Raw genomic sequence first — 24,301 nt, 5'->3', positions numbered from 1 at the left:
TCTCAATTCTGTTCCATTAGTCTATGTGTCTGTTTTTATGCCAGTATCATACTGGCATATATATGTACCATAGTATGTATATTACTATAGCTTTGTGATACAGTTTGAAATCAGGAAGTGTAATACCTCCAACTTCGTTCTTCTTATTATTGCCTTGGCTATTCGGGGTCTTTTGTGGTTCCATATGAATTTTATGATTGCTTTTTTCTGTTTCTGTAAAAAAATAAATGCCATTGGAATCTTGATAGGGATTGAGTTAAATCTATAGATGCCTTTGGGTAGTATGAACATTTTACCAATGTATTAATTCTTCCAGTGATGAGTATGGACTATCTTTCCACTTATTTGTGTCTTCTTCAATTTCTTTCATCAATGTCTACAGTTTTCAGTGTACAGATCTTTTACCTACTTTGCTGAACTTATTCCTAGGTATTTTATATTTTTTGATGGTATTGTAAATAGGATTGTTTATTTCCTTTTCAGATTAATCATTATTAGTATATAGAAATGCAACCGATTTTTGTATATTGAATTTATGTCCTGCAACTTCCCTGAATTTGTTGATTAGGTCTAACAAGTTTTTGGTGGAGTCTTTATTAAGATCTTCTATATATAAAAAAATCATGTCTGCAAACAGCAACAGTTTTACTTTTTCATTTCCAATTAAGATGTGTTTTTTTTTGTTTGTTTGGTTGGTTGGGGTTTGGGTTTTTTTGTTTATTTCTTGCTTGATTGTTCTGACTAGGACTTCCAATAGTGTGTTAAACAGGAATGGTGAGAGTAGCCACCTTGTCTTTTCCACTAAGAGTTCTGCCTTTCACCATCCAGTATGATGTTAGCTGTGGGCTTGTCATATATGGACTTTATTGTGTTGAGGTATGTTCCATCTATACCCAAAATATTGAGAGTTTATATCATGAATGGATGTTGAATTTTGTCAAATGTTTTTTCTGCATCTATTGAGATGATCATGTGATTTTTATCTTTCATTCTGTTAACATAATGTATCACATTTATTGATTTGCATATATTGAACCATCCTTGCATCCCAGGGATGCATAATATAAAAGAGACATTATTTTTTTATTGCTGGTGGGAAAATGAAAAGTAATCTGTCAGCAGCTATTAAAATGTGAAATATGCATGCCATTTGCCAGGCAGTTCTATATTGGGGAATCTATTTGACAGAAAAGAAAGCATCAGTATATAGACATAGATGTGCAAGGATTATTTATTGAAAAATTGCTTTTAAGAAAAAAAGGGGCTGGAAACTACCTAAATTTTCATCAGTAGGAGAATGGTCCAATAATTTATGTACTTCTACCCTATGGAATATTACACAGATTTAAAACAATTGTTACATATTATTTTATTCGAAGGACTATTCACTATATATTATTAGATGCCTAAAAAATTTCAGAGAATGTTTATTGTACAATGCATTTAAAAATTAAAATAGCATATATATATATTTGTATATATGGATAGATTTGTATTTATAAACATAAATATGTGGAAAGAGACATACCAAGCCATTAACAATTGCTATATCATCAGGAGTGAAAAATGGGGAGCAGGAGAAGAGATTATTAATGTATATTCTATGCCACTTTATTGTCTAACTTGGTAAAACAAACATGTTGTGTTTTCATTTTAAAAATATAAAGATTGTTCAATGGTAAATGTAAGTATACACTATAGGACGTTGGTGGTTTGGCTTTGAGTATGTGTAAATGCCATATAGTATAAGCAAGGAGAACCAGCACTACTGTGTTTGGTCAGAGATGTCTTCATAGAAAAAACAGCAGGTTTCACTGGACCAATGTGGCAATATTCTTCTATAAATCTACCTACAGTTTGCATATTTGGAATTTGCATTTCTTTTTTCAACCCATTTAAAACTTAGTTATTCTAAGAAATAATTACTAGGAAACCAAATTATGAAACAAATCACCCTAGACAAAAGAAAACAATGCTTCATTGTTTAAAATGTTTAGCTCTTCGTGTTTTACTCTTTTGTTTAATCTAAGGTGAAGACATAGCATGTCTAGCATAGCTATGGCTAAATCGAACAGTAGCTTTTTAAAAGTTTTTTTTTTAACATACTGGCAATATAGACTTTGGAAACAAAGATTGTTTATCATTTTTCTTTTTCATTTCAGAACGCTTTACCCTGTACAGCTCTAAAAACCTCAGACAAGCATGGAATAAGTAAGTTTTTTTATACAGCTTATACTCGTTCTCTTTTTCTCTCTCTTAATTTTTAAAACTCTCTTGATAAATTTGTCATGACATTCTTTCATTTGTTCACCCAGTTGTCTATTCATCCATTCGTTTAACCATTAAACAGTTATTAAGCCCTAACTGTGTACCAGCCCCCATGTTCCACCTGAGCCAACACTCTGTGAATTTGGGTTCCCAGAGTTGTTAATCCTGAAATTCACTGTGCTCACTCTTCTTCTAACTAGATTCCAAGAAATGTTTTAGCATCAGCAAAATAACATTTCTTAAGTACAATATATCAACTGACTTTCTAATCTAAATAATGTTGGTGACAACCTTTGAGCGAGATAAAACTGATCTTTCAAATGTTTTTAGTTTACCTATTTTTCCCGTGAGCCTTATTGGGAAGCTAAGCACACGTATCACTTGGAATACATGGACTCTGTTTATTTAATCTCTCATCTGACCTTGTTGAAATAGCTTTATTTATTGGTTTCTAAATTTGATGACATCTGAAGATCTGGGTGTCTCAAGTTATTCAGAGGTCTTTTATAGCAAGCCAAACTGCTAGTAAATCATTGAAAGTTGGGAAGCAGAGTAATTGAGTCACTCTGACTGTATCACATTTCAAGCATTATATTAGAGAAAAGGTAACTAGATCTGCTTTGATTAAGTAAACTATAATTTGTCATAACAAAATTTTGTCTATGGGGAATTTAGTGTTATTGTCTCCCTTTTTACCGTTATGACATGTTTAATTTTAGATGCCATCAATTATGGAACAAATAAGAAAAACTTTTTTTTTTTTTTTTTTTGGCTGTACGCGGTCCTCTCATTGTTGTGGCCTTTCCCGTTGCGGAGCACAGGCTCCGGACGCACAGGCTCCGTGGCTGTGGCTCACGGGCATAGCCGCTCTGCGGTATGTGGGATCTTCCTGGACCGGGGCACGAACCCGTGTCCCCTGCATCAGCAGGCGGACTCTCAACCACTGCTCCACCAGGGAAGCCTAAGAAAAACTTTTGATAATAAAAATGCCTTTAATCAATGCTGTCAGTAGGTAACAGCAGATAGCTTACTGTGAGGAACTCATGGAATGAATACATTAAAATCTTCCATGGATTATTTGAAAGATTTGGCAGTTTATTTTGATTAAATTCATACTAAGAAGAACACACCAGTATAATTATTTTTGTCTAACACAAGACTTCGTATTTTCCATTTGAAGGGTCAGTTCTTAATATCTAGAATCTCCCACAGGAAGCATGCCCTCGGCTGGGAGGGAACATTCTCTATGTGTTCCTCACCCTTTTATCCTCCTTCACCCTAACTTCACTGATCAGTGGTAACACATTTTAATTAAGTGCTTTCATATACCAGGTAATATATACATATAACAGTTCCTGTCTTCGTTAAATGATCAAACACATTTCTCACAATTGCTCAAAAAGTTTTGTGCCACTAACCACTTTATGAAACAATTCTTGACAAAGCCATTGAATCTCTAACCCTTTCTCTGAAGTAACAGGAAAATCTGGCAAATCCACGCAGAGTGACGTTTGTGGAGAATAGCCTCCAATTTAGCTAACCCTCTTGTTTCCTTCCTTCAGAGGGACAGGACTAGAATGATGTCCAAATCACCCAGAAAAATAAATGGCAATTTTTATCCACTTAGAGTAGTCTACAAAAGACAGGATGGGGGAGGGGGAGGTCTGTAGACGATGCTGAGTGATAGTTCATCCACTGTCCCCTTGTGGATGTGACCCCAACAGCATTTACACCTGGCCCACTCCAGCTGTTCATTTTCGCAACTTGTATTCAGCACCTGTCATCTGTATGCCCAGACGAATGGCCTTTCTTGTTCAACCATTGGAAGTGACTGGTGGGATGCCTCTCAGAGAAGATGCTTTTGTCCATTTACATTACTCTATATCAGGAGAAACTAGGTTATCTCATGTCTTTCCAAAAAAAAAGACAACTGAAGTAGTATTCAAGCTTTGCGTTGCTTTGCTTCATTCTGACCACCTAAGACCTGATGCTTTCCTTTCTGTGAGAGGTACTGTTCGTGTCACAACAGAAGTAGTTAACTTCATTGACAAAAATCAGGCTGTGTGATCCTCTGGTGTTGCTGCTTTAGAAATTTTAAAAGCTGTGTGCATTGTGCTCCATCTCTGAATTTTCTTAAAAGACGCTAGGTTCAGTAAATACGCTTTTACTTTTGAGGGCAGATAGTTCTTCAGAATATGATTTTTCACAAAATAAGAACACGGTTTCTCTTTAAGATATCACTTCAGAGATATTTATTATTTGCATTTTCCATGAACATAGGATTTATATTTTTTCTACCAAAAACAAGGTAAAATACTGAAGGAAATATTTCATTTTAATGTAAAGTCTTTTAAATCCATTGATAGAATTGTAGTTAATATCTTTCTTTTAATTTCTACCATCACATATGCTTTTTAAAAGCCCGAGAATTAATTCAAAGTCATTTAAGAGAGTCCCACCCTTCGATTTCTTTAAAAATATTTTAGAGAAAATATTAAATGCTGAGCTTGAAGTAAGGTTTTAAAATTATAAACATGACTTGTTTAGAACCATGCTATTTTCAAGTCCCCATAAGTCTTATTCTTTTGTTGCCTTAAGGATTTATTTCAGAAAAAGCTAAGTAATAAAATCATCACTAAAAATATTATAAAAATATGACTTTCTAGTATCTGTTTTGTACTGAACCCTTAAAGCGAAGCTATAGCCTCCAGCCAGTTCTAACCCAATGCAATTTAGGGAGAAGTGAGAATTCAGACATTAATTATATTATTGATTCTTCCTACAGACCGACTTGTGACCTTGTAACCATCATTGACATTTCAACAACTGTCACTTCAGAGTGGGGTCTAGATTCGGAAGAATTGCATTTAAAGACTATTAAGCAAGTGCTAGCTTTCTTCCTACTGCTAACTAATTTGTTTGTCAACAGCACAATTACGAAACCAAAGTGATTGGTAAATTCTCTTGTACAGCAGTAATAGGTTCAAAATAAAGGCAACTAATTTGCAAGGACTAATTTGAATTCAATTTAGATAGGTTAATATAAGATGGGCAGGTTAATATACACATGTAAATTGCTGTTCAAAATTAAGTAACAATGTTAAAAATATGTATTAACACAGCTGTTGAAGCTAGTGGATAGATGAACCTGCCTAAGAGAGTAAAATTTCTTTTTTTTTTTTTAATAACTTTATTTATTTATTTTTGGCTGCTTTGGGTCTTCGTTGCTGCGCGCGGGCTTTCTCTAGTTGTGACGATCGGGGGCTACTCTTCATTGCGGTGCGCGGGCTTCTCATTGCGGTGGCTTCTCTTGTTGCGGAGCATGGGCTCTAGGCGCTTGGGCTTCAGTAGTTGTGGCTCGCGGGCTCTAGAGCGCAGGCTCAGTAGTCGTGGTGCATGGGCTTAGTCGCTCCACGGCATGTGGCATCTTCCCCGACCAGGGCTCGAACCCGTGTCCCCTGCATTGGCAGGCTGATTCTTAACCACTGTGCCGCCAGGGAAGCCCGAGAGTAAAATTTCTTGCGAAATGAATCCTCAAGTCTCTTTGAACAGCTGTAACAAGTGACCCAGTTTATTTTGGGACCAAGTCTGCCCTAAGTAACACCCATGCAATTCCCTGCTGACTTCATTTATACCAGTAACCATGGGGCATAATTTTATCCTTTGAAGGATGTTTTAGTATTCTGGGGAAGCAAAGCAGTGATAGGAGAAAAATATCAGAAGATCCAGCAGATATCTAAACTCGAAAGGATAATATAAAGAAGTCTTAATTATAGGATTGAGAATAATAAATACATATTCAAAAAGAAAAGAAGGTCCTTTTATTTCCTCTTACTGGAAGTGCATGATCCATGTGGGTTCTCTCCTGCTTGAAGAGGATTTTAGACTAAAGGGAGACAAATCTTAATTTTATAAATGTGTTCTTTCTGATGGCCTTCAAAACATTCCATTTTATTTCCTTGGAGTTATAAAGACTCTCCCTATTTTTCTTCCTGATCTCTCTATTTATAGTTGTCTGACATTGGCATGCATGTGCAATCAACCAAGTATTTCAGCCAGTTAAAAGATCTTTCATTATTTTGGCTGGAGAAGAAGCCTTAGTGTATGCTCTCCAGCAAAGTTAAGGGTAGGATTCCAGGAATGCATTTGCTTGTTTTGGAACTTTTTAGCAGCTGAACAATTTTGGAGGTTTGAAAGTAGCAAAAAGAGAACTAAGGATAAACCACCAAGTCACAGAAGACAGATTTGGAAAACACAGGTCATAGCTGATAAAGCAAAGCACATCTGTAGACTTTGAACAGGTGTAGGCCAGCTTGTCCTGCCCCCTCCACCCAGTGCTCTAGTTCTGCTTATAAGCCCTCTGGTTAGCAAGTCCAACTGGATTGCTCCTAAGAATTAAAAACAGACGATACTTTAAGATGTGCAGTAAATTCAGAGACATTATAATGAGGCTACCCTTATGGAAATGCAAAAAGAGAGAAGACGTTTGCCTGCATGTATTGGAAGGTACCAGCAGGGTCACAAACCTTAATTTAGGAGCTTTAGAAGTGTTTTCCAGCTTGGCGTACTTGAGCTTTCCTTGAATGTTTTATCTAATTCGATGATTAACTTCCAAAACATATTTTAAAGATGACTTGGGCTTCCCTGGTGGCACAGTGGTTGAGAATCTGCCTGCCAATGCAGGGAACATGGGTTCAAGCCCTGGTCTAGAAAGATCCCACATGCCGTGCAGTAACTAAGCCCGCGAGCCACAACTACTGAGCCCATGTGCCACAACTACTGAAGCTGTGCGCCTAGAGCCCGTGTTCCCCAACAAGAGAAACCACCGCAATGAGAAGCCCGCGCACCGCAAAGAAGAGTAGCGCCCGCTCGCCGCAACTAGAGAAAACCCATGTGCAGCAACGAAGACCCAACACAGCCAAAAATAAAAACAAATAAATTAATTTTTAAAAAAGATGACTTGCTAGAAAGTCATGCTACATGTGCATAAAGCATAATGTATTTAAAATAATATTTAGAGAAACAACATAAATTTTACTCTGTATACTAATATTGGTGGTTCTCTATTGTATTTTTCTTGTCATGTCTGATTGCATTCCATTAAGATTTAAATAGGTGCCTTCTCAAGAAAGAAAAGCCCTGTTTCCTACTCTGCCTTATTGTTCTAAGTTGATCAAAAATTTTGTAAAGTAATAATATATTGCAAAGTAAGTTCAAGCTTTCAGTTTCTCTACAGTTGCTTAGAAATGTTAGAGGAAGGTAAGTACAGTTACTGACGCTAGGAGGAGCCGTTGAGTTGAGCCAGATCTTTAAATCCTCTTTCTCCAGTTTCACGTTTTTTTCATTGTTGATCATTTTTGTTATAATTCTGTTTACTTCAAAGTAACAGTTTCAATTTATTTAGTGCCTGAAGATTTCTTCTCACCATATTTTCAAAGAAATTATTCTTTACATCATCCATGCACTTTTTTAGGGGTGGATTTATGAGGGTGACAAGCTCTAAAGCAGACAGTAAAGCAGACATTTTGGAATTCCTTTCTTTTCACTCAGAGGATGAGCTGGAGCTGCAATTGTCGACTGCCCAGCTCTGGGGACTTGAGTTCAGCATTGGGAGGCTACGTGGGGTGTAGCTCCTTACCACACCCCTGAAAATATAGTTTTCAACACTTGGACAATCAGATCCAAGCCAGTCTCTTGTCCTGACCTTGGACACCCACACAGGGTATTGTTTGGAAGCCCCTAAGTCTCACCTGCCTGCTTAAAAGTCGCAGTTCAGAGCAATTTCTTGGATCATTCAGTTTCACAAGAATGAATCATTAGTTCAGTCACTGAAAGCATTGGGTAGGTGTGATGTTTATCTGATCTATTAAACCCCTTGCCACTGAACAGAGAGCAATTCTAGAAAATTGAAGAGTGGATTCTTGAAGGGGAAAAAGAGGAGGTCCTCAAACAGGAGATGCTTTCCAGGCTTTGGTGGGAGTCAAAGAAGACAGCATAAAGGTCTGTCCAGAGACACAGGTTGGAGGCAGATGCCAGGAGGACAAAGAGAAAGCTGTCCAAGAGAGAGATGGACAATCTGCCAGAGCTCTAACCCTGATCACTAACAGTAGCAACAGCATAAATGTGATAACACGCGAGACGTACCTAGTCAAAGGCCTGACGTATACTTGTTAATCCATAGTCCTGGCTTGACAGGGGTGTAGTAAACCATCGGATGGCCTTCTGCTCTATAGGATTCACATATGTTGTCACATCTTCATATCTTTATACCAATCTTGGGAGGTAGTCAGGGCAGATATTATTGTCTCCATTTTAGAGCTTGAAATAAGAAACCTGCTGAGGTCGAATGATTAGTGCTATTGAGAATTACAACGTGGAGAGCATGCCCCAGAGTGAATCTTGTGAAAGAAATATCATTTAAAAAACCCTGATCTTCAAGTGGGCTTATCATTACCTGACTTTATTTTGTTCTCACTGTGACTTTGGGTCGGGAGATCTCTTCTGGGACCTGACGTCATTCATTGCTGGGCTAGAGTACAAACCTATTTCCTCTCTCCTGGGGAACAGTGTTTGCAGCAGGCTGGCCACCCACACCATCAACTAGGGCCTGTCCTAGGTAATTGCTGGGTAATGTGCCATTGGGATAGAGGCAGGTTTGTGACAAGCTAAGTACTGGAGATGACAGGCCTGCCAGCCACCCACACAGACCCTGATAGTGGGATCTGTTGCCCATTCCACACAGTTCCCACTGCCCCAGGAAATTATGCTCTGTCGTTTTGTGTCATTGCCAGATTTCTTGTCCATGTTTTTCTTTTCGTAGCAAAGAATTCGCTGACATTAATAACCCCTGGTGATGGCCAAGGGCAGGCCCCATGCTGTTTGCTATCTTTCAGGCATGAGTTTTTTGTTCCCCTTCTGATAGGCAGAAACTATCCATCTTCTCGCTTACTAATTGGCAGTACGTGCCAGGCTTGGGAGTTGGCAACAGCCATTGTTTTTCATCCTTTCAGATTATGTGTTGGACTCCTCATCCAAAAGTACACACTTCTGGTGCAGCTAAAACCTTCCTTCTGCTATCCAGCTCATTAAGGGATAAAACCCAACCATGTTTCTGAAGCGGCACAGAGTTTCCAGGAGCAGCTGGGCTGCTCGTTTCCCTGAAAGAAGGACGATAGAATTAGGTTTTCTCAGACTGTTCCCCAGAACAGATGCTAGATATGTGAACTGAGGAAGTTCTCTGCTTCTCCACAATATAAAATGGTACATTTGTATTCTGTGGCTGCCATAACAAATTGCCACAATTTATCATCTCCTATTGGGCAGGAGCCGACATGGGCTTAGCTGGTTTCTTTGATTTGGGTCTGACAAGGCCAAAATCAAGGTATTGGTAGCCTGGGCCCTGTCTGGAGGCTCTTGGGGGAATCTGCTGACAGGCTTATTCAGATAGTTTGCAGAATTCAGTTCCTTATGGCTGTCGGGCTGAGGTCCTGTTTCCTTTCTGGTTGTCGGCTGAGAGCCTCCCCTAGCTCCTGAAGGGCACGTGTATTCCACATCACCCTGCCACCTCCGTCTTTAAAGCAGCATCAGTTCAACAAGTGTTTCTCATCCTTCGAGTCTCTCTCTTCCCCTTCTGCCCCATCTCTTCTGCCTCCAGTAGGAGAAAGTTCTCTGCTTCTAAATTCTATAATCCAAGTTCACCTTTCTATTTTAAGATCTGTAACCTTAATTACATCTGCCAAGTCCCTTTTGCCTTGGAAAGTAACATATTCACAGGCTTCAGGGATGGGTGAGAGGACATCTTTGGGGCCATTCTGCTTTTCACGAGTTGTAGTGGGGTTTCCTACTCAGTGAGGAGGCATGGGGTGAGGCAGAGCAGAGGGGGTGAACCCAGCCCTCATCAGGTCAGACACAGCCCGTTTTGCCTGATCTCTGGCCCATCAGGTGACAAGCATAGGCCCCTGATTCTGATGGTTCCACGTTGCCTGGTTCACATTAGCTACGCTCAAAATTATGTATGAGGAAGAAATCATTTTCCACCTCTGTAGAGAGAAACAAAGAGATTATTCTCAGGAAAGCTCATAGTCTCTGAGATGGTAAAAGTTTGGCCTGATATTTATGTCCCCTCTAGATCAGTGCTGTCCAGCAGAACCTTCTCTGTTGATGAAAATCTGTATCTTCACCACCCAGGGCAGCAGCCACTAGCCCCCTGTGGCTATTGAGCACTAGAAATGTGGCTTAGGAACTGAATCTTAAATTTCATTTAAATTTAATTAATTTAAATGTAAATAGTCGCCGTGGGTGGCTACCAAATTGGGCAGCACAACTGTAGATCAACAGGTAAACTATCCATTTATTTTAGGTGCCCAACAGTGTAACACAAGTGTGGGTGTCCGATGCTTTGGAAATTCTATGCTCAAGAGTCCTTGCATTTTGCACTCAAGTGTCTGGGGATCTTGCTTGATGTGTTTGCTTCTCACCTCTGTCTTTTATTTGTAAACACTCTGAGAAGATAATAGCTCTGGAGGACCCAGTAAGAGATAAATCTGAGGAGGGAATAGTGGAGGTATCAGAGAACACCTAGCAGACATGCCTTCCCCTCCCCCTCGCTTCCAAGAGCCATGGTGTTCCTTCTTGAGGGGCACTGCCTATTTCAGGCGACTCCATTCCTTTCTCCTTCTCCTGTTCTCTCTCTCTCTCTCTCTCTCTCTCTCCCTCCCTCCCTCTCTCTCTCTCTCCTCTCTCTCTCTCTCTCTCTCTCTCTCTCTCTCTCTCTCTCTCTCTCTCTCTCTCTCTCTCTCTCTCTCTCTCTCTCTCTCTCTCTCTCTCGTTTCGCGGGGAACTGCTAGGAGTTAGACACACAGCTGTCTACCCTTTTTCAACTCCCTGAAGAATTCACCTCTTTGCTGTTGTTCCCGGCCCCCTTGATCTCCCCTAACTCTGCTCAGAAAATACTAAAAGTCTCAGCTTCCCCTTCACCACATACAAGATGCTACCAAGAGGAGCTCCATTTCATAAATAAGCCTCTCATGGGCCCCTTGGGTACATATGTTAACTCTTCAGCTTCCAGACATTGAAATTTTCCACATTTAAAAAAACTGAAGCATGAACAGAAATGAAGAAATTTTTACTGCTCTTTATTTATTAAAATAACACTGGCTGTGAGATCCCTTTCCTCAACATTTATTTTTATCATTTCCTTTTGATTAAGAAAATGTTTATGAATCTGGTGAATTGTCAGCCTCAGAATTAAGACAAGCATAAGTCGTCACTGGAGAGAGATGATTTGAACAACAATGTCATCTTTTGTATCCATTGTCACCCACTCCACACTTTACCTTGGTTGATTTTCATGAAAATTAGGATAGGATAAGGGGCCCAATCATTTGTGGGGACAGGGGGTCCTCCTTATACTTTGGGGAGACTTTCTATAAAACTGGGGCTCAACTTCCACTCATTGTGAAGATACAGTTAATAAACTATTCATGTTGACAAGTGCATCTGACTTCTGCTGTATAGACACTGGTCCTACTGACCCTGTAAAAATACACGGTCAATAAATATTGTTGATAAAAACCAAGAAAGAATAGAAAAGAGGAAAGATGCCCGAGAAAGCTCATTATTACTACAAATGGCAAGAAAACACCTGAAAGTAACATAAGCTTTGGTATGATAGGGGCCAAGTTCCAATCACAGATCCAGTACTGAACCATATAATACTCAGGAAGCTCACTAGCCAATCTGAGCCCAGATTTTCCGTCTTTAAGACCCTTGGCAGGATTATTGTGAGGAATGTTAGCTTATCCCCCTTCTGGTTTTTGGCATGCCCTGCCCTCTCCTGCCAGTCCAGCTATTTCATTCATTTTGAGATAAGTAATTGTCCTTGAACATGAATACCGCTGTGACACAGGGCCCCCAAACATCTGGAATATTCCTTCTACCTTTCTAGGAGCATGTGCTGAATTTCTCGGTCACCAGATGATTTTTAAAAAATATTTCATGTGTAGAAACAAGATTCCTCTTCCAGCAGTTCCTTCCTAAGAGTGATGTGTTAGCAAATAGCATTGTACATAATTCATGTAAAAGTGTGGTTTACCCTAAGTCTTGAAACACATCTATTAGACAGTTTTCCTAATTAAATTGAAAGAAGCCCTTAGACAAACACTGTTACCAAGTTCAAAGCATCTTTTAGACCTCTTCCATACATGTACACGAACTCTGTACCTGAACTGATGGGTAAGCCTAAACCAGGTGCATAGAGCTTGGGTGTCCACTTGACCCCGAGGGTTTCATTCGTGATACTAAAGGTAATTATCCTTGTTGGTTATGGCTCCTAAATGGGGAAGGTAGATGACTTATCTCTAGAATCACAGAGAATAAAGGCTGGGAGCATAGCCTTACTCTGGTTCACATATCATCACTGACAAGCAGGTGGGTAGGGGACACCAAAGGAAACTGCTTTTTTCTTTCAGGCACTGAGCCAAGTCCATACCCTAAGGCACAAGTCCCATGTTACTTTGTATTGTTAAAGTCACTCCCATGTTATATTCGTCATGGGAGTGACTTTAACAATAGATTTTATTTTGTCTTTGACAAAAACAACAAAATACATTAAAATGCCTTAAACACACACATATACAGTCCTGCAAATCAGTTATTTTTTGTCTTACCTAAAAGAGCATTTTTAGATCATTTGGGGATATTAGAAAAATCAAGTGGTGGTTTACAGTTGAAGTCTCATAGTGAGTGTATATGTGTGTGGATGTTATTACCCAGACCATAAATGAGATATAAATGAATAGAAATATTAACACAAAGAGATCAATATTCTGGCCCTCACTGCATTATTATACAGCGCATCTTTGTATATCTGTATGTGAATTCTCATCTAGTCCTCAGCTGAATTTAATCCCTCAAGACCTGATATACAAACATAATGCCAAATAGAGAACTTCCCTTAAATTATTCAAATTCCCCATAAGTGATTTCCCACTCTTCCTGCAATGGAAAACATTTGATCATAAATTCAATTAAATCAGCCATCATCTTTGTGATGTTTGTCCAGCTAAATCCTTTAGTGACTAAACCAATAAACATACCAACTGTGTGTGTGTGTTTATGGCATGACTGTTGGGAAAGAATTGATTTGAAGTAAAGACTAAGGGTAGTTCTCATTTCTTAGGCCAGATTTTGACCACTTTACTGCAGCCAAGGTTTAAAAGATTAAACTCTTAGCGGGGACAAAATCATGTATATTCCTTAAATTCATTGGCTTTTATTCTCCAACTCAGGGCCAAGTTTTAATATATTGTTTCAGATCAAAACTGATAAGCTTTGGAGATGTTAGTAAAAGCGGTCAAACCACATCAACCATTTTTCCTCCTCTTTCTTTCACACCCTCTCCTCCCTAGTTGAAACAAAGGAAAAATGACTGTTGACATACTTTTAAGTTTCTCCAGGAAAATTCAATTATAGGACTACAGAACTATTTATGATTTCTCATATTTATGTCAGCTGAAGAGGTAAAGCTTACTAGAGGCTTATAAATGTTTATTGTTTCTCATCTTTATCCTAAAGCCTTTCAGACAATAGATATAATCAACCACCTCCCCTCTTTTTCACCATATCTTTATTAATAGGATCATCATATCCTATTAATTTGGATGTAACTGAACCTTATTTATACGTTATCTTTCAATATGTGTATATTCATGTGGCCTCTAGAGAGCAGCATGTTCAGGGTGGGGGGGAAGGTTAGAGGCCAGCTACTTATCTCCATAACATATGTGAGATAACCAACTGATTTTTTTTTTTTTTTTTTTTTTCCCCTTTAGCAAAGCAAGTAAGCTATCTCAAGTAGAAAAATCAGTGCTGCCCCATGGTTTGTTTGGCTGCCCCATCTGCCATTTTGGGCATCTACTTGGATGGCCAACAATTTTTATGAATTGGCCCAGCTACCTTGGAGGCTATTTAATTAAGGATTATACCAGGTTCCATGCCTTTGCCTCCAAATGGAACTAAGCACATCATTATATTTATAAAGATGAATACAAATGGGATTTTTCTATTTATCTCTCATTTCTTGTCACCCTTGACTGAAGGTTAAATTGTACCCACAGTTCTAATTTTATTTGGCAGTCAAATCAGGCTTTACTCTCCTTTCTTAGAATTCAGCTACATGTCTCTAACGTTTAGGTTGTAATGCTGAAAGAATTCTAATGTCTCTTATTTTTCCCAAGGAAGTGAAACACATTTCCACGGGGACATCTTCCACCCATCGTGATTTTAGGCTCTTTCTCCTACCAGCCGGCAAACTTTTGGAGTAATCCCTGACCTAGCCCTCTTCTCTATAGCTACATTCACTGATTTTCTCAATCCAATCTCTATGCTTCATCTGAAGAATAAATTCTCCCAGTGTATAAACTACACAGTTCTTTTTCTTTAATTTTAGAATTTCTGGAAGCTGCAGCAGATCTTTGAAAGATATAGAGCAGTACTGTCCAATAGATCTTTATGCATTGATAGGAATGTTTTATATCTGCACTGTCCGATATGGGGCCATTGAGTAACTTAAAATTGTGGTTAGTGCAATTGAGGAACTGAATTTTTATCTTATTTAATTTTAATTAATTTAAATTTAAATAGTCATCTGTGGTTTGTGGCTGCCAAATTGAACAGTGCAGAATAGAGCATAACTTCTGATCAGTTTATAACAAATGTTTTACCAGAATATATTGTGAGGGGGATTAGATTTTGCAGCTAAAAACCTACTGCCCAGGCTTTTATTCTCTCGCTTATTTCTTTCTCATATAGCTATAGGCTTAAATCCAAATCCTCTGACTCTGACCAAGGATTTTCTCTCTCTGAGAACATCTGAGACATTTTCAATTTTCAAATTCTTCAATTTTGTTGAATATTGAACATATCTCTCCTGGGTATCCAGAATGGAGTTTCAAAGCATGGCATTTGGACAGCACTGATTCTGGGGGCACTGGCCATTTTACCATCTAAGCTCTGTTACCTCTAGATCTGGTTTTTCCTAAATATAGAAATAAAACTTGAGAACGTGCTAAAATGTGTCAAACTGCATACAAGCTTGGCACAAGTTAGCATATTTCTTAAATTGGAATGTTCCCCCATATACATATGCAACAGTTATTTACACTGACTACAAAGAAAGCCTATGTTTGTTCCATCCACTCTAAAGTGACCTCAATATTCTTTTTAAATTTTCTTATAAGTTCCCAAGTAATCATTTTTTAAATGCTTCCATATTTTTACACATGATCAGCAAATGCATGTTTTAGTTTTCCACAGTATGCTGATATTGTTGGTTTTAAGACATGGCAGACTTTTTTTCTAATGGTTTGTGTCATGCCACTAGCTTCTACCTCATGTTAGAGACATGACTGAAAACACCCTCCATATACCTGGCACATATAAGTAGTTGGACCCCAGATGATAATAAATATGCAGCTTTTTAATTCTGTTCCTTTACCTTAGTTTTATTTCAGCTGAAAAGATAGAATTAGTGCTCAAGAAGATAAACAGCTCAGCAATTATGCCGATTTGGGGGACCTCTAAGCCCAAATGGATATGGAATGGCACCCTTCATTTTAAATCATTTTCTATAAAGAGGCAAATGTAGAGTTAAAGGCAAGAATAAAGGAATGTGCAACCCAAAAGCTGTGCTCACTTTCAATAAAGACAGCCTCAGCGTATTGTATGCTCACCATCAAACCAGTCTTTATAGCACCCGTGCCCCCAGATCCACAACCTCTTCACATGATGAGAGAGGAAAGCAAGGATGATTGGTAGCCACATTATTCTTTAAGAGACCAGCCTCTTGGAAAAGGCTAGGCAGCCCCACACCACAGGGCACAAGAGAGCAAAATAGGAAGGGATCATGAAGTTCTTGTCAACACTCTGTTAGTAATGAGCTTTAAGACTGGACTCCTGTGCACAAAGCCAGTTCCCTGCCATTTTAAGACTTGGTCAGCTTCCTGTTAATGGACATGTGAGTTATCTGCAGGGAAGTCATTAGACTAAAGTCTCTCTAATTTAGTAACTATGCTGAGAACAGCCATTTGCAACCTCCAGAAGCACTTTAGACTATTTGATAATAGTGATGCAATCATGTGCAGGTTCATATAGGTATAGAGAGAGAAAATGAAGGGTAAAAGGCAAGAGCATGGAACTAGGAGAAGAATGTAAGGTACCAGTTCTTAACTCTTCTCAAGTTGGAATTCACTCTGCAGGTTCATTACTAAAAAAATCACTCCTTAAATTGCATTCTAATGTAGGAGGAAATGCTGTCTTTGGATGGAAATATAGAAATATTTTTTCTAAAAATTTAAAAAATCTCTCCTCTGATGGCTCTCATATATGTAGCACACGTTACATCACAGAGTAGGATAAATCATTTTCCAGGTCTTGAACCTCAAAATGAAAACAAGCACACCAAAAAAATGTTTTCTTCATACTAACCTTAGCATCAGCCCTGGCCACGTAAATAATTACAGTAATCCCTCTCCAAACACGCGTTGTAGTTACTCAGTATTTTAGTACATGTCAGCTTGATGTTCTACAGCTCTGAGGGCCCTGGTTCAGATGTTGGTGAGTCACTCTACTTGGAGATCATTTGAACAGTAGGGTTGGGAAGAGGAAAGGAGAATGAGGATGGTAGAGAAGCAGAAATGTTTTCACTATGTTGTCTTGATAAATCTGAAATTGAGGTCAGCACCCTAGGGCTGCTAGGCAGAAGGAAATCAAGACATATAAGACAGGCCATATGGTGAGCCATAAAACAAGGAAGACGTTGGGCATTTAGAAAGAGGACACATATAGTCAGTAAGGGGGAGACTGGCAAAGAAGGCAGTATGCCTTGGTATGTAACACAGCAAAACACATTTACAAAGAGGCAGATCCTGCAATGTTATCTAACAGGAAAACGTTTCCATCTTAAGGTATGTAACATAATACTGAAAATATTTTTACTTAAGGTGCTCTTCGTTGTTTTATTTTAGTGAGCATTTAAAAATTATGAGATCTTTTATGTATAAATTTACTCATAACTTTGATTCTCCTCTTTTTTCCATTAGTTGTAAGTCTCCCAATGAGGTGTTTCCTACCAAAGGAGTTTTAGGGATATACTCTGATTTGGGAAAGAATATTATAGTCTTAATAGACTCCTTTTATGCATTTAGTAGGGTTAGTTTAATTTTTTACATGCATAGAAGTGGTAGAGCAGCAGCAGTAATATTTATTATAAATATCAACAGCTGCACTTGCTCATGGTACACATAGATGTGCCTCTACCATGCTAAATGCTCTGTCCACATTATCTCGTTTAATCCTGAAAATAGCTCTCAGATAGTTCTCTACATTTTCTGATAGTAACATTTCAGCTTATTTTAGAAAGTCTATTTCCCTGTCCTCAATTATATTGTAGTCTCAAGAGCAAATCTGTAAATATATCCCTCATTTGCCATTTTATTCACAGAAGGACTGAGGCTAGGATGAGGCAACTAAGGTACTCAGCTTGGGTTCAGAATTTAAGGTGATGCCCCCCTCCAAAAAAAACATAGTAATCAAGATAAATTACATTTTAATGCAATATTTTAAAAAGCCAAAAGATAGCTTCAATGTTTTCTATGCTGTCCATCGAACAACCCTTCGTTAGCACCCGTTCCCCCAGATCCATAACCTCCTCCTTCCTAAACCCCAGTGCTGGTCAGGTTATAGAGAAATGGATGCATTTATTTACTGCTAATGGCACTGTAAACTGATAAACAATGTAGAAAACTTCATGGAAACGTTAAAAGCTGTAAAGATACTCATTTGTGGCACATTCAAGAAATATGATTTGGCATCATCTAAAAGTTCTGGGTGCTTGGGAATGCACAGATGAGGTTCCCATTCTCACGGGCTTTACCTTCTAGAGTATCTAGGAAAATAAACAAGTAATAAAATAAGCAATCTCAGAGAGTGATAAGTACATGAAGACATGGCAGTATGATTTCTTTTTAAAAAGAGGAATAGCATTGGAAAATTGTAAGCCATATGAAGGCTGGGACTTTGACTATGTTGTTTACCTTTATATCCTTTGTACCTATGACAGAGCCCATCACATAGTAGGTGCTCAAGAAATATGTGTTGAAGAATGAAGGTGGTAAGAGTGTAGTGAGTGTAAGGAGAGTGAGAGGAGATGAGATTGGAGACTGGAGGCAAAGGGGGTGAGGAAAGGCCTTGTAGGCTACAGTTGCGATGTTACTTCCGATATAGGAAGCCTGGGGAATTAAGTTTATGACCTAGTTATCTGACTCTTTAGTGTTTCTCCCAAGAAAACAAATCAATGGAGTAAAAACCTAGTTGCCCAAAGATGTTCATTACTGTGTTGTATATTAAACTATTTAAAAAGACTTGGCACCAACTTAACCAAGATTAAGGGAATGGGGAAATATTTAGTATATCATGGTTCATGAACCCCAGTGGAATATTACACAACAATGTTAGGACAGTATTATGAAGACTTTGAAAACATAGGGAATGCTTCGTATGTTCTCTGAAAAAAGCAGAATAAAAAATTTTATGCATACTAGCATATTAACTCTAAAATTGTCTGTGAACTGTGATCGAAATGTAATATAAGAGATAAAAATAGTTGTGTTAGGGTAACAGAATTTTGGGTGATTGTTTTTCTACTTTACAAAAATTATCTTTAGTATTATTGTCACATTATTTTAATAAAAATATGTTGCTAAATTAGTATAGAGTTTCTTTTTGGGGTTATGAAAGGATTTTGAAATGGATATTGGTGATGGTTGAACAATATTGTGAATGCTGTTAATGCCACTGAATTGTACACTTGAACATGCTTAAAATGGCAAATTTTAGGTTACAGATATTTTACCACAGTTTAAAAAAAAACCAAGATCTCTTCTATAATCATCATTATGGTTTAGCAGCCTCCAAGATGGCCCCCCAGTGGTCCCTGTCTTCTGGTCTTCATACCGTTGGGTAGTCCCTCCCACATTCTACTAGGATTGGTCTTGGTGACCAATATATGGCAGAAATGATGGCACATTATTTCCAAGGTTAGATTCTAAAAGATTGAGGTTCCCATCTTAGCTGTCTCCCTATTTCTTGGTTCACTGACTCTGGGGAAGCTAGCTGCCATGTCATGTGAATAGTTCCTCCATCTGGGAGAGGCCCCCATGGTGAGGAACTAAGGTCTCCTGCCAACAGCCATGTGAGGGAGCCACCTAGGAGTGGATTCACCAGGCCCAGTCAAGTTTCAAATGACTGTAGCCCTGGACGTCACCTTGACTGCAACCCTGTGAGAGACCTTGAGCCAGAACTACCCAGTTCAGCTGTTTCAGGATTCCTGAACCCCAGAAACTAATATGACCTCAATATGGGCTTGACTTTTAGGAATTTAAAGAGAGCTTTTTAAATGCAGGTTTTGAAAGGAAATTTTATGTGGAAAAAATGTACACCGTGATAAAAATTACAAAGAAATAAAATGATGTGTTTGCTCAGACCTATACACATAGAAGTAAACATCGAGTTGATAAAAAAATCATTTATCTGAATTATAGACTTATGAGATGTTTTTATTTTCTCTTATATGTTTCAGGATTTCTCTTATATGTTTCTAAATTCTCTAGAATGATCATGTCATACTTTTATAATGAGGAAAAAAAAGATATAAACAGAGCTTTAAGAACGATGATACAGAGAAGAGAGCATCTACATCTGAAGCACATAACATGCTCTACCCTCATTTGCTGTGTGACTCTGGCTGTATGGCTTCTCCTCTCTGAGCCTCAGTTCCCTCATCTATAAGGAGGGATAATGATGTTCATCTCATAGCTGGGGATGCAGAATAAGGGAGACGACTTGTGAAAAGTCTCTAGCACACAGTAAATCCTCAATAGATGCTTCATCTCCTTTGTATACCTTCTCATAGTATTTAGAACAAGGGTGTCATTTGCTGGCTGATCATGTCCTTTGTGATAATCAAGGGAAATCAGATAGTTCAACAGGTAGTTGGTTCAGTGTGCAGCCTACAAGAAAGTCTGTGACGGGGAAGATAGGAGGCTCCTTTGTAGGAGCAGTAAGTATTAAAAGCTATTTGACTTTTCTTCCTAAAGATCATCAGGCCCTTGTAGAGGACACCCAACTCTTCAGTCTTAATCCAAGTCTTGTTTTACACATAAACACACAGACCGGTTCTTCTTGTATCATAATGAAATCATATTTTCAAATTCCAGATGCAATGTCACAAGATAAAGAAGCTGAAATGGTAGTCCACAGAAAATATATTTTTCATTTGCCCAGAACCAAACTTTAATAACCCATAAGCTCTGATCTAAGTGAATTTTCGTTCATATTTATTTAAATGGGAGAACTGGTTTTGGTGATTTTCTCCAATCCTAACCATCTAATATCTTTAACCTACAAGACAACAATTCTTTTATTTATTTATTTATTTTTAAGGGGTAAGGAAACATTCTCCCTTCTATATCAGCTCAGGATGCTAAACTGTGTGTTGTTTGCCTTAAAAAATAAACTTTCCTTTTTACATTTTTCTTGTTATCTTGGATCATGTCCAGTCTCTAAGGAAATAAACATGTGAAGAAAGAGTTCTGTGGAATGTTAACTGCACTGGTATTTTTCTTCCTTTTATCATGCCTCAAGATTTGCCAAAGTTGATATAAATTCACCATGCCTTCTTTAAAAAGCATAACAGCAAGGCATTCTTCCTGTAGGAGTCGGACTGTAAAAGGTGATTTCCTTTTAGTCCATTTTGTTTAAGCCTGTAAAAAGCATTAAGTGAAAAATCTGATATATTTGTTAGGGCATTTATTGCATTACTAAGTTATATTTTCAGTTCTCAGTGAAAGGTTTATTGAGAGGTTTTGAAGAGGTAAACTTTGAAGAGGTTTTGTTCAGAATTAAAGAATATTTTTTCTTCTCTTTTGGTGAAATAATATCACACAAAATTACACCTTTCAGGAGCTATTCTTAGCATTGTTTACAGTCAAAGGACACACCCGTTCCATTATGGTGAAGCAGATATCACCTTCCAAAACCAGCCTCTGTTGATGAGATTTGTAACTTCTCTAGGGTTTCAGAGGCATGAAAGGCTGTGAAGTTACCATTTTCCATTAACCCAAGTCACCCTAATATTGATGCACCAGTAAGGTAAACTACTTTGCAGGAGTCTTTTAGAGTGAAAATGTTTTTCATATTGGACTAAATATTTGTAAGTGATTCATCTTAAATGTAAAAATATAAGCCATTGCTAAACTTTAATGTGGATTGATTTCTTTTTTGGTAGATGAAGATTTTAATTTAAATTCTTGACACAATCTTTTATCATCAAAAAATGAGTGTTGTCTTTTTCAGATGAAACAGTGCTATAATCAACCACTTTGAATTCAGGAAAATTGGATAATCACTCTTCTCTAAATAACATAAATATCAAAAACATCACAAGGGTAGAAAACTCATTAACAGTTTACTCTGCTTCACTCTTGATTTACTAAAAATGTTTTGAAAACTTGTGAAATTATATGATCCTTTTAATTGATTTAAACAGCTTATGGTAAGAAAAGGTCAATCTTTACAGCAGTCCTGTGGAGGAGAGGGCTACTAATTTTATCCTGATCTGTATCCAGAAGTCAGAAAGTATGAGTTGTTGATGTCCTTTAGTTAACAATGGAATTCCATATGGGGGAAGGTCATGTCGTTAGGAAGGTCTAGTGTTTATGATCGGATATAACAGTTAACAAAGTAACTGGGAAGTTGGAAATCAATTCTGTTGAATGTACATCCTTTGGGTTTTGAAGATGTTATACACTGATTTTGTTTTAAATATTCTGTAAGTTTTATCCTGATTACAAGGATTAATTGTTATTTCTGTATTTTATTTATTTATTTTACTGAAATAAGATACATCATTTTTTACCATGTCCTTCAGTCAGAGGATTGAAAAGTAATTATTTTTGCCTCTTCTGCTGTTAACCACATTATTAAAGTAAAATACTAAACAAAAATATAGAATCATATGATCACTAGTCAACAAAATCTGGGAACCTTTTCCAAAATATAGGTATAATGCCTGATAGGTTTGTGCTATTCCTATATATAAAAAATGTCAGTGATTGGCAGCTTGTAACAAATCTTAGAGAAATTTTTTTTAATTACATTATATAGTTGTGTAGAATTATAAGTGATTAGATTTATATAAGCTACTAAAAAACACAATTTTTACAACTCAAAAAAATCACTGCTACTAGGTACTGGAGAAGAATTGAAAAGGAGGTTAAAGTGGAGTCTGCAAAAACAATGTAGTGAAACAGTTAACTGTTTCTTTCCTATAAGCAAGTTGCATGCAAGCATGATCCACCTTTGTGGAAAATAAGTTTAAATACACAGGGCTTTTGTTGAAAAGAATATAACAAGAAGTTCACTTATATTAGCTTTTCTTTGTGAATATTTTATGATAATATCTGCATCTATAGATTTATGAGATGTAAATATGAAAATCTATAGCTCCGTATTAGCACATGGAAAAGGCTAGTATAATTGCATAAGTTAGCCAATTTTTTAAAAGCCAGACCACTCTTCATTTGATTTCAGACTGAACTTAAACATTCAAAGACATGTCTTTTTTGGGGGGAGGGTAGAAAATTATAATAAATAAAATCAAAGCTAGAAAATTATAATAAATAAAATCAAAGCTAGGAAATTTATCTAGCTAAGCTCTGAAATCCAAAGCAAGAATTTAGTGTTTTCCTTTTTCTGCTCACCTTTTGGCAGTTTATAATACTCTTAAGAGTGTCAGTGCTAGCGTTTTCAAAAGCTCAATTCATTTACACCCTGCTGAGGGCTCTACAGCACTTTCTGTACTTTTCCACCAGATAGAGTTTTCTGCAAGGGCAACTATGTGTTGAGTAAGGGTTAGATCTGAAGGAAAGACCCAGCAGTGCAGATTAGTATGACTGGCTTTGGGGATTATTCATCTTGTTCACATTAAGGCTGGACTCTCCCTGTTGTCTTTATTTAATATAGGGCACTGGAGGTGTTAAAAAGAATATAGAAAGAATAGTCTCTATAACAATAGAGTTCAGAATTAAAGGAAGAGAGAGAAATACAGAAACATGTAAGGTATCTTTAAAAACAACTTTAAAGTAATCCAATAATCCCTTTACAAACTGAGTAACATACGGCTTTGTGTGTGTGTGTGTGTAATCTATCTCTATATGTATGTACACATATATACATACAATAAATCTTTGGCATGACATGTAATCGGCACTAAAGAGTCAGAAATTTCTGTATGTTCCATTTTGTAAGTATGGCCCTTTGATTATCTGGATCAAATAAAATAATATGTGTGAAAACACTTTGTAGACTGTAGAACACTCTACAAGTAGCACTATGATATAGAATTTTAACAATCAAGTAAGCTGACCGTTATGGGAATGAGTGTCTTCCAGGGAGATTGTGTTATTAAACAGTTTAGCTAGAATAAATGAATGAGAACTGAACAATTTTCTGTGCACAACAAAACACAACCTATTTTTGGAAGCTAATATAAAAATGTTACCTGTTTACCTTGAGGGGAGGACTCTCAATTTTTTTTTTTTAACAGCAGTGTGTTGACAAAGAAAGTCTCAGTGTAAAACAACTCTGTCTTCATTATTAACATACCCAAGAGTCTTGCCTCTCATTTCATTGCACAGCCCAGCTCCTGGACTTGAGATTCACTGCACAGACCTAAATCTTTCCTTATATTAGTCTTTATTTTCCCCAGGAGTTTATTCCAGTGTCAGGGATTCCCTTCATCTTCTGCTTGACCAATTACTGGCCCCTCTTTGCAAAATGAATAAATTCAAGCCTGTTTTTTAAAAATAAGTCACTTTTTGAAAAATCAGAGTGGTTTTATGACTGCAGTCTTCCCTCTAAGTTAGAACTTTGACAAGAAGGTGATTAAATGCACATTTAGCTTTTCATATATATATAT

The 24,301-nt window shown here is 37.5% G+C and overlaps 1 protein-coding gene across 9 annotated transcripts in view; it reads left to right on the top strand.

Moving 5' to 3' along the window:
* CDK14 (cyclin dependent kinase 14) overlaps positions 1 to 24,301 on the top strand; it is a 591,667-nt gene that overhangs the window by 474,726 nt on the left and 92,640 nt on the right. For all 9 annotated transcript variants that reach the window (XR_013829689.1, XM_079931296.1, XM_079931294.1 and 6 more), the window contains one exon: positions 2,163 to 2,211. Coding sequence is in view for 8 of the 9 variants with exons in the window: in XM_079931296.1 (XP_079787422.1) it covers positions 2,163 to 2,211 (49 nt within the window). In the remaining variant the exon portion in view is untranslated. The remainder of the gene's footprint in view (positions 1 to 2,162; positions 2,212 to 24,301) is intronic.

The sequence above is a fragment of the Stenella coeruleoalba genome (assembly GCF_951394435.1).
Source record: "Stenella coeruleoalba genome assembly, chromosome: 9".
Classification (NCBI taxonomy): Eukaryota; Metazoa; Chordata; class Mammalia; order Artiodactyla; family Delphinidae; genus Stenella; species Stenella coeruleoalba.
Note: the sequence above shows the minus strand (reverse complement) of the source record. Positions and strands in the feature narration are given on the sequence as shown.